This window comes from Cavia porcellus, unplaced genomic scaffold (assembly GCF_034190915.1).
Source record: "Cavia porcellus strain 051 isolate PalLab524CR breed Dunkin Hartley unplaced genomic scaffold, mCavPor4.1 scaffold_19, whole genome shotgun sequence".
Classification (NCBI taxonomy): Eukaryota; Metazoa; Chordata; class Mammalia; order Rodentia; family Caviidae; genus Cavia; species Cavia porcellus.
Window position 1 is genome coordinate 63,941,895 of NW_026947502.1, and position 14,470 is coordinate 63,956,364.

At 51.8% G+C, this 14,470-nt stretch overlaps 1 protein-coding gene across 2 annotated transcripts; it reads left to right on the forward strand.

Moving 5' to 3' along the window:
- Positions 1-748: 748 nt before the first annotated feature.
- Gli4 (GLI family zinc finger 4) lies at positions 749-13,732 on the forward strand. 2 transcript variants are annotated; one of them, XM_005000858.4, is made up of 4 exons: positions 749-2,644; positions 3,666-3,826; positions 6,140-6,235; positions 6,840-13,732. In XM_005000858.4, the coding sequence occupies exons 2-4, from the start codon at positions 3,700-3,702 to the stop codon at positions 7,733-7,735; spliced, it is 1,119 nt and encodes a 372-aa protein (XP_005000915.1). In that variant the 5' UTR covers positions 749-2,644; positions 3,666-3,699; the 3' UTR covers positions 7,736-13,732. The 2 variants fall into 2 exon arrangements, with proteins under 2 accessions (XP_005000915.1, XP_063087240.1); XM_063231170.1 differs by lacking the exon at positions 749-2,644 and having other exon boundaries at positions 3,689-3,826; positions 6,175-6,235.
- Positions 13,733-14,470: the final 738 nt, after the last annotated feature.

The following is a 14,470-nucleotide window of genomic DNA, read 5'->3' on the forward strand; positions in this document are numbered from 1 at the left end:
TCAGACCCTGCGCTCAATCTTGCCCAGGCCTCTGTGCCTTCACTTTTTTTTTTTTTTTTTTTTTTTTGCTCTTGTTTTGTGGTGTATGTTTGCATGTGTGTGCATGTGTGTGTGAGACAGAGAGAGACTCACTACATAGCGTAGGCTGGCCTCAAGCTCATGGCAATTCTCGTGCCTCAGCCTCCAGAATGCCGGATTACAGGCATGCACCTACACTCCCAGCTACCCTTCATGTTCTTCCTTCACAGGAAGCAGTCCTGCCCCCTAGAGAACACTTGGCAGTGTGCAGGGATAACATTATCACAACTAGTGGGACTCAGGGGTCGGGCCAGGAATGCAGCCAAACATCCTACAACACACAGACAGACCTGACAGCAAACAAACAAGCTCCAAAGTCGGTGCTGCCACTGGTAAGTGATGCTGAGGTAGACCTGGAAAATTAAGTCAGCGACTGAAACATGATTCACAGGCACAGAGAGCAGCATGAGAAACTTCTGAGATTTTAGAAGGTAAGCCATCTGCAAGTTTCTATGCTCTCTAATCCGTATTTTGCCTTTTTTCTAATCCCAATTCTCCACAGCCCTAACACTAGTTTTTAAATATATATATCTGGGGCTAGGGATTTAGCTTAACGGCATAAGCACCTGCCTTGCAAGTGTGTGGTCATGAGTTCGATCCCTGGTACTGATAAAAAAGAAAAAGACAAAAAAAAAAAAATTATATATATATATATATATATATATATATCCATCCACTAGGAGGCTAAGGCAAGAGGAGCACTTGAGCTCATGAGTCCAAGGCCAGCTGGGCAACATAACAAGACCCTGCTTCAAAAAAACAGGGACAGGGTATGGCTGGGTGGTAGAACACTTAACCGAGCAAGCTCAAGCCCCAGCACCCATTCTCCCAAAAAAGCACCTCTGAGCTACACAGATGTTCTAATTGCAACAAAAGGCCCAGCAGTGCGGCTCAGTGGCAGGGCGCTTGTCTAGAATGTGTAGATCCTGCCTTCAAACTCCCAGCCCTGAAAAAACAAAAGGACTCAGCTTTTTTTCTTCCATATCTAGAGAGAACAAGTGACAAGGATTGGGATGGGGGACTTATTTGTTTGTTTGCTTTGTAGTTCAGACTCACTATGTCACCAACGCTAGCCTTAAACTAATTATGTAGCTCAGGCTGACCTCCAACTCATGGCAATCCTCCTGCTTCAGCCTCCCAAGTGCTGGAATTACAGGCATGTGCCACCACACCTGGAAGGAGAGTTTTTTATAAATTACAAATGAGAAAATTACAGATGAGTTCTTTCTTGACATATCCTTTGTATATTCTTAGAATTTCTTACACAACTGTAATTCCAGCACTTGGGATGCTGAAACAGAAAGACAGCCACAAGTTAAAGCCAGCCTAGGCTACATAGTGAGACCCTGTCTCTAAACAAATAAAAAAACAGAATCTGAACGAGACAGTCATGAGCTGAATGGGATTCAGGGCCACCAGTTTTTAAGCCTTTAGTTACAGAAACTTTATAGTCCTGGTGAATATCCAAGAAAAATCCTCAGTCCTCTATAAAATGTTTTCCAACTCCATTAAATACAAAACGTACTGAAATGACTCAAAAAAAAAAAAAAAAAAAAGGAAAGAAAAGAAAAAGAAAAACACTGTCCCTGACTTGTGCTAGGTTTGGCAGCACATACACAAAACTCTCCCTGATTTGGCTTCTTCGCACCCTCCCTCACCCCCAAAGCCTCCTAGTAGCTGGGCCCAGCCCTCCAGATGCCCCACTTAGCAGTAATGCTAGAGTTTGGGAACAGGTTCTCCAGGATACAACCTCCATCCTGGAAAGCCGAGGTTTAGGAGCCCCTATAACCCTTAGGACCTCCCAGCAGATTTAGGAAACCCACCGCCCTTTGCGTTAGTGCCTGGTAACTACTTGGTGTATGCACAGATTTCCCTTACTCCTCGAGACAGACCTCGGGTTTGTGGTCCACTGAGTCCAGGAGCCCCAGCCCTAAGAGCACAGGAGGAGCTGCACCGGCTTCCACTTGCGCAGCTCTCCTTTGATGGATACTCAGCAAACCAGCAGCATCCCGACCCGAGGCTCCTCCGGGGCTCCAGGCTAACCCAGACACTTGTGCTGTGTTCACTTCTATTTGCCAACTCCAAAGCTAGCCCAGTATCCAGCTGGAGCCCGCACAGGCTTCGCGGGGCATTAAAGAGCAGCAGCCAGAGAAAGGGATAACCAACGACACAGCCTCGGTGTGACTAGCAGAGACTGCAGAGGATGGAATCTACAGCTCGCTCTCCCGCACTGGAACCCCGATCCATGTGAGGATCCTATTTTGTCCCAAGTTGATTGGGCGTCAGAAATCTACTGACCCGCACGGACTCTGAGCGGCACTCTCCTGCCGCAGACCTGAAAGGTCTCGGAGAGAAGAGACCCCGCCCGAACTGACTCAGCTCCCTCAAGAAGGTACCGCAACCGGACCGGCTCGGCGCACGCGAGCCTGTAAGCCTCAGGTGTGGCGGAGGCCAGCGAGGCACCGCAGTCGGGCGCCCAGAGCGTCCCGGAAGCGCGCGAGGCTGGGCGGGCCCGGGGGCGGGGCACTTCCGCTCGGCGCGCGGGCGGCCACCTCCCGCTCTGCAGGTGAGTGGGTGCAGCCTCTTCCCGGGCAGCGCTGTGCCCCGCGATGCATCCCGGCTGGCCGGTGGGGCACAACTTGATGCCGTTGCTTTGGACGACCCGGCGTTCGCGGTGTCTCTGTGGGGCGCCTCGCGGGGGGGTCGCAGCAATTCCCCTCCCGTGGGACTGAGACAGGCCGGAGGCACACTGGCGAGCAGACCCCGAGATAGGGCCTCAGGTGGCGCCCCCGCCGAACAGTGCAGGCTGGGCGGGCGCGCGTGGACCCTGGGCCTGTGCTGGGCCTGCCAGGTGCCGCCACTGCTTCGTGGCTTCGGTTTAAGGACATACGTCCAGTGCCGCGCCCTCAGCTTGTGGTCGCTGGACCTGGATCCGAGGCGCCACCCTGAGCCGCCTCTCCTACCTCTTCGGAGCTGTGGCCGTTCATTACCTGCTGCTCCGTATACCACAGTGTGAAAGAAAACCCGCTTCTCACACTGGACTCAAGCTGTTTTTGCAAAACAAATTAAGGAAAAGTACCTTTGACCCCCAAATTAGGTTCAGGGTGCTGTGAATAGACCAGAATTGGGGCTCACACCTCGAAGCCTCCGGCTCTGCAGGAACTGAGAAAGAGTGCTCTCCCCTCTGTAAATGTGCCTCCCCGGTGCAGGAAAACCTCATTAAGATCAAATCTAGAACTTTATGCTCCAGCTGGCATAGTTTAGCATTTTTCCCTCCCCCAGACCCAGGAGGGCCCAGGTGTGACACAGGTTTTTCTGAAACATTGTCATGCTTTTATCTGTGGGTGAGGCCATGGATTGGAAGGACATTTGGGATCCTTTGTTGACAAACTAAATCGGTGTCAGTAAACGTGCCAGGTCTTGGAATCATTTCCCATATCTGTGTGAGCCCATACTTCCTCATGGATGCACCGGCACTTAACCCCTTCCACCTTAGGAAGAGCTTTCTGGTGCCTAGAGCTGCTGGGCAACTGGGGTGTTGTCCCCTCCCCCATCTGCACCCTTCATCTGGTTTTCATTTTCCCCAGGTCCCGAGTGCATACACCTTCAGCAGGTGTTGGGATGATGGCAGCCCTAGGGGACATTGAGGAGTCCCCACCTGTCCCATTCCCCACCAGTCTCTTATCACCCGGAGCACCTGGAGCCCAGCACCACGAAGCACAGCTTCATCTCCATAGGCATCCACACGGTACTTGCCTGGCCCACTGTGCCTCCTTTACCCTGTCTGCACCTGGTGGATCCCTGTGTGATACATAGCCCCAGTCTACCTTAGAGGCATCACCAGACACTTGTGAAGTTCATTAGATGCTGGAGCCTCTGGCCAGAGCCCTAAGAATCCTGGGCCCAGGTCTCCATGGTTGGTGGGGAAGGAGTGGCAAGTCTTCCTAGGAGGTAGCCCCCTGGACTGTCCTACCTGGGGGGTGGAAGGAAGAGTGGCCCTGTATAACCAGGAATGAGCCCTCCTGGCCAGGAAGAGTTGCATTCTTACCAGGCTGGTTTAGGTGTGGTCCCAAGGAACCCACATCGACTGGCTGTGCTCTACCCTGATGGTGGCTTGGGAGAATCAAGGCTTGGGGGAAGTACTAATACCTCCAGTGCCTCTGGGGTCCCTGGCTCTCAGAAGTCAGGGAGGCTTTGTTCCTTTGTCACTTAGCCTTGCTGATTTCATGAGCTGGTGACATCAAGGATAGGGTCCCAGTAGGACATGTCCTAGCAGCCTGCACTGCTCTTCTAGTTAGCACTTTGACCAGGAGCTGGGCCTGCCCTGTGTCAGATCCTGGAATTCCTGTACTTGAGATAGCAGCCGCTGGAATTATGAAGAGTGGCTACCCTATGTGGCAGGCTCTGTGTATTGACCTTCTTGGCCTTCAAGCCCAGTGACAGCTTTTCACCTGGACATCACAGATAAGAACAGAGAGGTTATACACAGCTAGAAAATCACTGGGTTTATCATAGTCAGATCAAAACCAGGAGAAAAGCCCCAAGCCTGTCTGCTCCCTGGCTGCAAGAACCGTCACTCCTACCGATCCCAGAGAAAGCTGTGAAGGAGCTTCTTGAAGTAGCCCAATAGAGCTAAGGGGGGTCCGGCTAAGTGATAGGTTAGAAGAAGCCAGACACCACCTGAGTTTCATTGTCTGCTGAGTCCTGTGTAGGGCTGCCCTTACCACATCTGTCTCTTCTCTACAGTGGCTTCTGGATCTCCTCGGGCACCTCAACCTGTGCCCCCGAGGCTTGTTCCCCTGCCCTTAGTCAGAATTCTGCTGCACAGTGCCCTCTTACGTCACCCTCACAGTGACCTGATGAGATAGGTCTCTCTGTCCTGCTGGCAACAGGAACATGAAGGGGCAAGAGTAGAGTCTGAGGTGGGGGGTGTGGTTGATGGTTAGGGCGATTGTAGCCAAGGCCTGGAGGAACCCTAACCCAGATAGGTAGTCAACCTCTGCTGATTACTGGTCAACAAGGACAGGGTGTCTACTTGGAGCCCTGAGCTCACCTCTGCAAGCTGGTTCCTTAGCAGAGAAAACTCCCAGCATTTCTGGAACTTTCCCAGAGCCCCCCCCCCCCTCAGTTGGGAGCCAACACAGGACTTTCTGGAGCCCCAGCCTCTCTGTTCCCAGGCCAAAGTCTGATGGCCAGAAGGAGGATCTGGGGAGGCCCACCCAGGGTACCTGTGCATGTCTAGGCAATCTGCAGAGTCTGCCATCCATACACACACACACACAGACACACACACACAAACACTGTCACTTTAGGAGCCTCTTCAGCTGGGCATCTGGTGTCCTTGGAGGAACTGTCTATCAGCTGGGAGTGGGGAGTAAGGACACAGGGAGTTAAACGAGCTAAGGGTACTCAGCCTGTGGTCTTGATACTGGTGTCCTACAGCAAATCCTGGACCTCTCAGAACAGGGAGGCCTGGTATGTACACCCCTCTTCTTGCAGGGACTATATCCTGTTTGCCCCTGACACAAATCAGAAGCCATAGTTAGCCATGAAGTGCTGAAGGTCTGGAATAGCTCCTCTGGGCCTATGTTGCACTTTGACATGGGGCAGTGGAGGACAGCAGGGCCCATAGACCAAGTCTCAGGGTAGTTGCAGGATCATAGGCAATGTGAAGGATAATGAGGTAGAAAGGAGGCCAGACCAGAAACTTATCAAGATAACAGCCAACACAGTGAGCAGAGGACCTGCCTGACTGCCTAGTCCTTACAGACCTGAGGAAAGAAAGACTCTCAAAGCCAGGTCCTCAGCAGGGCTTCCTGGAGGCAGCTTTTGATACAAAGCAGGGAGGAAAATAAAAGGTGCTCCTAGCCAAGGAGGCCAGAACAGCAGGACCAAGCAGAGCTAAACTCCTGTTCTGGAGCAACGGAAGGTGTCAGACAAGTAAGGAGGTATGCTGTGTGTTGAGGGCTTCTGTGGAAGAGCTGAACTGGTTCTAGAGAAGAGAGGAGAGGTTGGGGGTACTCTGAAGGATGGCGCATGAGGCACAGTCCCCTGTCCCCAGGGTCCCCTTATTCGAGCCCTGATGTGTGCCCCCAGCCATCTGACCTGGACCTCCAAGATATGGAAGAAATGGAGATCGGCAGAGACACGTGGCCTGGTAAGTGAACTGGGCCTATCCAGGCACCTCCAGAACTGCTTAGGACCAGGCTGTGGATACTCACAGGGACTGGTTGGGGCCTGCAGACTGCAGAACACCCCGAGTGTTACCCAGGCCTCTTCTGGCTGCAGTGCACACCTGTTCCCAGGAGGGCCCAAATGGGCAAGGGAGTGGGGCTATAGTACCATTGCCATCAAGGCCAAATCCATGGAGCTCTGGAGCAGGTACAGGCCCCTGGGCTCCCTCCCCAGCCCCCTCAGCCTGCAGGACCACATTTGAGAGCCTTTGAAATTCCAGAGCCTTGCCACCCTCAATGTCAACCTGGAGCTTCCTCTTCCAAATGAGAAGGTAACACCACAGGTCTCCTTAACTACTGTCTCCAGTCCCCATGAGACCTAGCATATAGGCTCAGGCTGCCAGCTGATAAGGGGGGTTGCTCCCTACCTTGTGGGGCCATTCATCCCAGCCATTGCCTTCATCCACCCCTCTTCTTCCCAAGTCCCCAGTCAGGCTTGGCCCCTGCTATCGCATAGTCCCAGTCCCTAGAGTGCCACGGTAGAACTGGGGGCAGGGTGCCATCTGCCTCTGCCGTTTCTCCTTTCAGACTCTGAGTTGGAGCCTGAGCAGGCTCCATCCTCTCACCACCTGCACAGCCCAGAAGATGCAGATGGCGAAGTGCTCAGGGGCCTCCTGAGGAGCCACCCTCATAGGCCCAATTGTGGGAGCAGCTTTGGGCAGGATCTCAGCTTGGAGCCCACAAGGACCCTGCCTTGCCCTCGGCAGAAAGGCACCTGCCATGTGGTGCTCCTTTCACAGGGAGCCCCAGGGACTAAGGGTGCACCTGGCCGGGCTGCAGAAGTGGGGAACAGCTTGGGCCATAGTCCCCAACAGTTCGTCTCACGGGTCGCCAAACCACATTGCTGCGAAGCCTGTGGCAAGAGCTTCAAGTACAACTCATTGCTGCTGAAGCACCAGCGCATCCACACAGGTGAGAAGCCCTATGCCTGCCATGAGTGTGGCAAGCGTTTCCGAGGCTGGTCTGGGTTCATCCAGCACCACCGGATCCACACGGGTGAGAAACCCTACGAATGCGGCCAGTGTGGCCGTGCCTTCAGCCACAGCTCGCACTTTACACAGCACCTGCGCGTCCACAATGGGGAAAAGCCCTACAAGTGTGGTGAGTGTGGCCAGGCTTTCAGCCAGAGCTCCAACCTGGTCCGCCACCAGCGGCTGCACACGGGTGAGAAGCCGTATACCTGCAGCCAGTGCGGCAAAGCCTTCATCTGGAGCTCCGTGCTCATTGAACACCAGCGCATCCACACAGGCGAGAAGCCCTATGAGTGTGCTCACTGCGGCAAGGCTTTCCGAGGCCGCTCCCACTTCTTCCGCCACTTGCGGACTCACACGGGCGAGAAGCCCTTCACCTGTGGAGCCTGCGGCAAGGCCTTTGGCCAGAGTTCACAGCTCATCCAGCACCAGCGCGTGCATTACCTCGAGTAGCCATGGCCCCAGTAAAATCTTTGGATGGAAAAGGAGCCAGCTCCTGGTGAGCCAGGCTGCTGCTTCCCATCCCTGAAGGCCACTGCAGGATGACTTTTTAGTGTCCGGGGGTGGCAGGTAACTGGAGGAGCCTAAGGCCAGGAGCAGTGCTGGCAGCCCAGAGTAGTCAGGCCTGCCCAGGTTGAAGATGCTGCAGTACAGAGATCTCTCAAGGGGGCCTCCTGGAGCAGTGGGCGAGGATGGGGCTGGCTTGCCTGGAGATGCCAACATTCTTCTGGGCTTCAGCCTAACCAGACTTCCTGTCCACCTGGGTCATGGGGATCTCCAAGAATTGAGCTCCCTCATTCAGCTGCCTATTACTGCCTAAGTACAGCCTAAGTACACTGTCCCCCGACGGGTCCCTCCTCAGACCTGTTTGCTCTCTCACCCCTGCATTTGCATGCAGCAAGAAGGCTTCTAGCAGATCCCTGCCCCTGCTATGGAAAGCTGGGGGCTTGGGTCCAGGACTTCATATGGGTCACAGCTCTAACTTGCCATAGATCTACCTTGGGAATCTACAGATAGTTCTGGCTCTCAGTCCCTGTGCAGGGAAGAGCTCACCTGAGTGGGGAAAGGGTGTTAAGTAATGAAGAGCATCACAACACCCTCAGTGTTGTGCTTTTCTCTCCAGGTCAGCTGGAGGGCTGCCCAGCTGCTCTCCAGGTCTCACCTCCCCTCTCCTGTGGAGGGCTGTGAGGTTACTAATCCTGCTAAAACAAGAGGTCCTCTTTGCAGCAGGGTTATCAGCCCCAAGCAGGCTGTTTTACAGAGAAACAGCTGCTGCTCACCTGCTATTTCTTTAGTAATGCACTTGGGGCAGACTGTGAGGACACCCATTGGGCACCTGGGCAGGACTCTGTTGGCAGTGACTGGAGAGAACCAGAGAGGCAGGTGACCTGAGAGAACCAGAGGTGCTCAGTACACTCCAGACTGTCCTGGAAGTGGCCCTTGAACCTCCTGCTAAGGTAGGCAGGTTACACTGGTGCTGCTTTCATACCCTCAGCACACACCAGGAGAGATTTCCCAGAGAAGAGGTTGCCAGCAGGCCAGGGGGCTCCCTCACACTGGGTTAAAACCCTCAGCAAAGTCTCTGTGTCCTTGTGGGCAGGACCCACGATGGTATTTTTTGTCTTCCTTGGTATGCTTTGCTCCTTGCCAGGGGCCATCCTATTCTCTAGTGTTCCACCCAATCCACTAGGTCCTTGCCAGGAACCCAGAACAGCCTGGAAAGATCCATACATGGACTCTTGTGAATTTTCTTTCTCTTGTCTTGTCTACCCAGGCTTATCAGCATCTAGCCAAACAGGATACTGCATATCAGCCTGAGTGCCCAGGAGCAGGGCATTGCAACTGTCCCATGCCCTTTCTCCTCTGTCACTTTACATTGCAGGAAGCATCCTGACCAGCATGCCAGCTCCAGCATCATTGCCACCTAGAGCAGCACTAGCTGGATACCTATACTCTGACCACACAGGTTCGGTTCTTGGTCTTCTTCCACAATGACCAACCTTGGTAGAGATGAGAGGTCTCCAGAAGCCAATATTTGCCTATTCTGGCATTTATTCTTCATGAAACCTATTGCCCCCTCTGAGTGCACAGGCCCTGTTGGGCAGCAAACATGTGATAGATGGAAAGGTGGCTATGAAAGGGGCTCTTGAAATGACTTGGTCCACAAACCAGGGAGGTGGAAAAAGATATCTTGCACCTTCCCAACACAAGATTACTTGTGGCCAGGTGGCCAAAACAAAGGTGAAGGACTATTGAGAATTAGCAGGGGACCAGGAAGGAAATGCATGTGAGTATGGAAAACAGGAAATTACCATATGTAAGACTATCTGCATTTTGCCTTAGAGGGAAAGAAATACCTTACAAGGACTGAACACCAGGGCCTCCTGTGAACTAACTAAATCTTGGTAAGGGTGTTCCAGAACAACCCAATCCTGGCGTGTGAGGAGACATTGACAGAGAAAAGGTAGATGAATCCTGAATCACACAGTGTAATTTTTTAGCAGCTTACACAAGTGTGGTCTTGGACAGCAGCAAGACCATTGGAGCCCCACAATTTGGATCAGAAAGAGGCATATTTATGAGTTAGGATAGAAATTACCTTATCCTGAGTGTACCTGGTTTACTTTAAGATAATTTCAAAGTCAGGCACATCCTTGGAGCTAGAGCCTGGCTGTCATCAAATGTAATAGGTTCACCCATTAGTGAGTATAAAACCAATAAACATGACCAAGAAACAAAAGAATGAAAAAAGGCTTATTTCAACAAATAACATGCTCACTAGAGATAATTCTCAAAGCAGTGTCTCCTTAAGCAAAAGAAATAAAGGACTATTGTTAGAGAAACACATATCAGGGAAAGAAATCATTGCATGTTCATTCTGCTCATGTTCAATAATGGCAAAGAATTTAGTGTTATAAAAAGCAAAGTTCAGGAAAACTAAACGGTGACTTAGGAATTTTAGCTAAGTTAAGGTTTTTTTGTGGGGGGAAGATCTTAGCTTAAAAAAAAAAAAAAACCTTAAAGGAGGTTTGACAGTCATTTAAAGGAGCAGCTCATGCCCAAAGCATAGATCATTGTCTCTTCCTGGCACATAAATCAAAGTGTCTACCTGGCAGCTAACAGTCCCATTCCAATGGTTTTGTCTACTATAGTTTGTTGGGAAACATGCTGGGAAAACCAGTAGGGTTGCTTTGGGGCACTCAGAGGCACACTTGTGAATGAACAAAGATCAAGATCCATCTTAGGTTTAGAGACTTCCATTGTGTCTAGGATTTTTACTTTTACATAAACACACATGGTATGGCTCAATGCCTAAGAGAATCAATTTCAGAACTTAAAAGTTCAGCTCTACTCTTAACTGAGATGGATGAGTTATGAATTATTGTTCTGAATCACGTTCTTAAATAGTAAGATGATGTGGGAGCATGGAAAAGTGTTTTTGAGAGCCTTTAAACAGAGATTTCAGTCCCAAAGCAGCTAGCAGTGCTGTCCTATCGCAGAATGAAGGGGGCTGTCGAGGGTGTTGACTGTCTCACAGGGTACTTGCTTCCCGGTAGGTAGCCTCGTGTCCAGTTGTCCCACCTGCGACCAGGGCTCCCTCACGTTGGAAACACATATGCTGACAGACACCCTAGTCGCTCCTATAGGATCCGTGTCCAGTTTATGGGAGGCCGCGTCCACCCCCGTCCCTGCAGCTTCCTTCTAATCACAGGGTCCCTGCAAGCAGGATAGAGGATCTCCTGCCAGACAGCAACGTGTTGCCCCAGTCCAGGCCAGTGCCGCCACAGCTCCTAGACCACTTCCCATACGGAGCGAGGTCTTGACACACGACGTGGAATCGGGTCTTGCGGAGGCCCTCGTGGCCTCCGTGGTCCCCTTGCTCGTCCACAGGCCGCCTCTCCCCGTGCCTGTCCAGCACCACGGACAGCTCCGGGCGGGCTGACCCTGAGGATAGCCGCGCCTGGCCGCTACCTCGGGGTCGCCTGGGAAGAGCCTCCTCCAGCCAGCCCCGAGGGCGTCTCCGCGCTGGTTCCCGAGTGGGGCCCTGGAGTCGCCCCATAAGCCAGTGGGTACCCCGGGCAGGTCCTCCGGGGTTCCTAGAGCGCCCGGAAGTGCCCGTGGGTGGGACCTGAGGCGCGGCGGCGGCTCGCTTGCGGTTCGGCTCCCCGGGAGTCGCGGGTAGCCAGACCTACTTTGCGCGGTGAAGCTATGCTGCTGTTTGCGGGGACCCGGCCTCTGTGACTGTGGTCTTGTTTCTGCGTCCCCGGTTTCTCCCCGGCCCGCGGAGCGATCCCCCAGCGCCCCCCTCACCCCCGCGCGCAGCGGGCTGGGGCTGTGGGGCCCCAGGGACTCCGCAGCGTCCGCGCCGTGATTCCCCCAAGCCGTGCCCGCCGCAGATGAGTAGCCTTCTGCCCGAAGACTTTCTCGGCATTGTCGCAACATAACATTTTAAGTCTGGGCTTATCTCTTTTTTTGTTGGTTTTTTGTTTTGTTTTGTTTGTTTGTTTTTTGTCTTTTTCCTTTTTACCGGTACCAGGGATCGAACTCACGACCGCCTGCTTGCAAGGCAGGTGCTTATGCCGCTGAGCTAAATCCCCAGCCCCATCTGGGCTTATCTGAAAACAGCATTTGTACCCTCAGATTGGCAGGAAGATGGCAGGAATGCACCTGCTGTCGAGGCCAGAAGTGTCACACGTTTCTGGACTTTGCCTGGACAAGGATCCGAGTCCCTTCAGCTAAGTGCCTGCCTCCTGGACCGGCCTGTGTGCAGCTGGAGAGAGTCTCGGTTCTCAGGATGAAGGCAAGCCTCTTAAGAGTTTTCAGTGCTAACAAGCAGCCCGCTGCTGCACATATGCCTTAGGTTCGCCAACGCTAAGCTCTAAGCACAGCGCACACCTACCGACTGGATTTCTGTTCCTCACAACTTGTCTTGAGTTTCAGAAAGTCTTCATCCCAGCAGTCGGAGCTCTGGCCCCTACTGAGACCTTGCCTTCTGCCTCATCTGTGAAGATGGACATGGTCAGACCTTTTTTCAGGAGCCAGGGTCCAAGAACCCTGCACTTCCTCTGGAGCCTTATTCTTTGTCCCATGGGCTAATGCTCTGATTCTCACATTTCCCACTGTTCAGTGCAGACTTCTTAGTCTCTGCAAACTCCAGTTACAGCCATAGACCCTCGCCACCTGTGGGTCTGGGCTTTTTGGCCAGGTATCAGATTTCAGAGAAAAAAATTGAAGTCAGGTCCTTAAAGAGCACCTTTTTAACAGATTTGTTTTTCAATAAGAGCATTTTTTTCTCAGCAACTATAAGGGAGGATTTGCCCACACTTTCAATCAATATTTTGTTTTAAAAACAAATGGGTAGTGGGAGATTGCAATCCTAACACTTGGGAGGCTGAGACAAGAGGATCCCTGTGAATTTGAGGCCAACCTGGACTACTTAGTGAGTTGAAGTCTAACCTGAATGAAATAGTGAAAACCAGCTACTCAACAAGGTGAGGCAGGAGGATTGCAAGTTCCCAGCCAGCCTAGACAACTAACAAGGCCCTGTCTCAAAGGAAAAAGGTGCTGTGGATATAGCTCAGTGGTAGAACACCCCTTCCCTTGAAAAAAAAAAAAAAAAAAAGGTGTTTAACTTGTCCCTAAGACAACCTGTCCTCAGGTCTACCAGGAGCTGTTCCAGAGCCCTGTCTCCTACCCTGTGTGGCTCTGATGGTGGCTTCACTAGTGAAGTCCTACGCACAGCTATGGTCTTAACCACAGGCTCAGGTCCTAAGGCCCATGTGTTTCCCACTGTTCTCTGCTCATCCCCAGCTTGCTGTGATCATAAGTGGACGTGGCTTTTCAGGAAAGATTCCATGTGGGAATCAAACAAGCAGAGGGGTCTTCAGGACCTCCAGCCTCTACTTCAGAGCCTATGGAATGCCTGTATATGCTCCAGTTGTCCAGTTGGCCATAGCAGGGGGAGTTCAGCCACCTACACTTTGTGGCTGCCAGCACGCCCCACACAGTGCAGGGCAGCTGCTCCAGTAGAGGTCTCAAGGTTAGGAGGACATTCCACAGAGCTGGCAGCTGATGGTCACTTTCAGCAGAGTTCCAGCAGCTGGTAACTTGTCATGCACATCCATTGTCCATTTGCTGTCTCATTCAACACACTTGCCAAGCCCCACACATGCTGAGACAGAAAGCAGAGTTCCCAGCAGCTCGACACTTCCCTGAAAAGGGTAGGGGCATAAACATGCATGACATGGAAACTCAGGGGCATATAATTTACCTTGGGTGACCTCCAGCCATATCTGAGTTTTATGCTGACAGCCCTTTGCCTACAATATGACAGAACCCAAGCTGGGGTCTTCCCATCTACCATGCTGCTCTGTCAGCAGCCCTTCTGCAGTGTCTCCGTGGTCCTATCTGCTTTGGGTATCACATAAATGAATCATGATATATGCACCACTTTGTGTCTGACTGACTTGCTCAGTGCTGTGCCTTGAGATTAGTCTTCTATAACTGAGTATTCATAGCGGATTCTTCCTTGATAGGTGTGGTTTTAATTTACAGTGCTAGACTCACGGCCAAGAAATTTTATCCCATTCTACATGTGAAGAACTGGACTCCTGAAATGTCCCTTTTCAAGTCCTTATCTTCAAAATAACCAAATAGAAGTGTCCAGTTCATCTTTCTCTGCCCATCTGCATCTTTTATCCTGGTGGTTCTGTTCTTTTTCTACATTGCTTTGTAAATTCCTTCACTCCACCTAATTCATCTTTCTATTGTGTTAATTCTGTGTCTTCTTGCTTCTAGTGTGACTCTCACTCCTGTAAACGCTTTTAGTTCTTATGGGAATTGTAAGCAACAAACCCTCCTCACTTTTAATCATGTGTAACAGACAGATGACACCGAGGTCTAGGAATAGCAAAAGCTATTATTTCTCAATCTTGCAAGAATGGGCGCTAGACTGACAAACAGACTAATACACCCAGGAGTGGCCACAAAGCAATTTAAACCCTAGCATGCAGCAGTGGCCCCTCCCCTGTTCCCACTACTCAGTTCCCTTCCCCCTGCCTTCCTTGTCAAATGTGCTCTGGTTGCCTACATCCTTAGCCTGCTCCCTCTGTAAACATGTTGTGGGTTTAAAAGCAAATGATTAAACTACAGGGGCTAATTCTTAACTGCTAGTATTTTTTTTTTTAG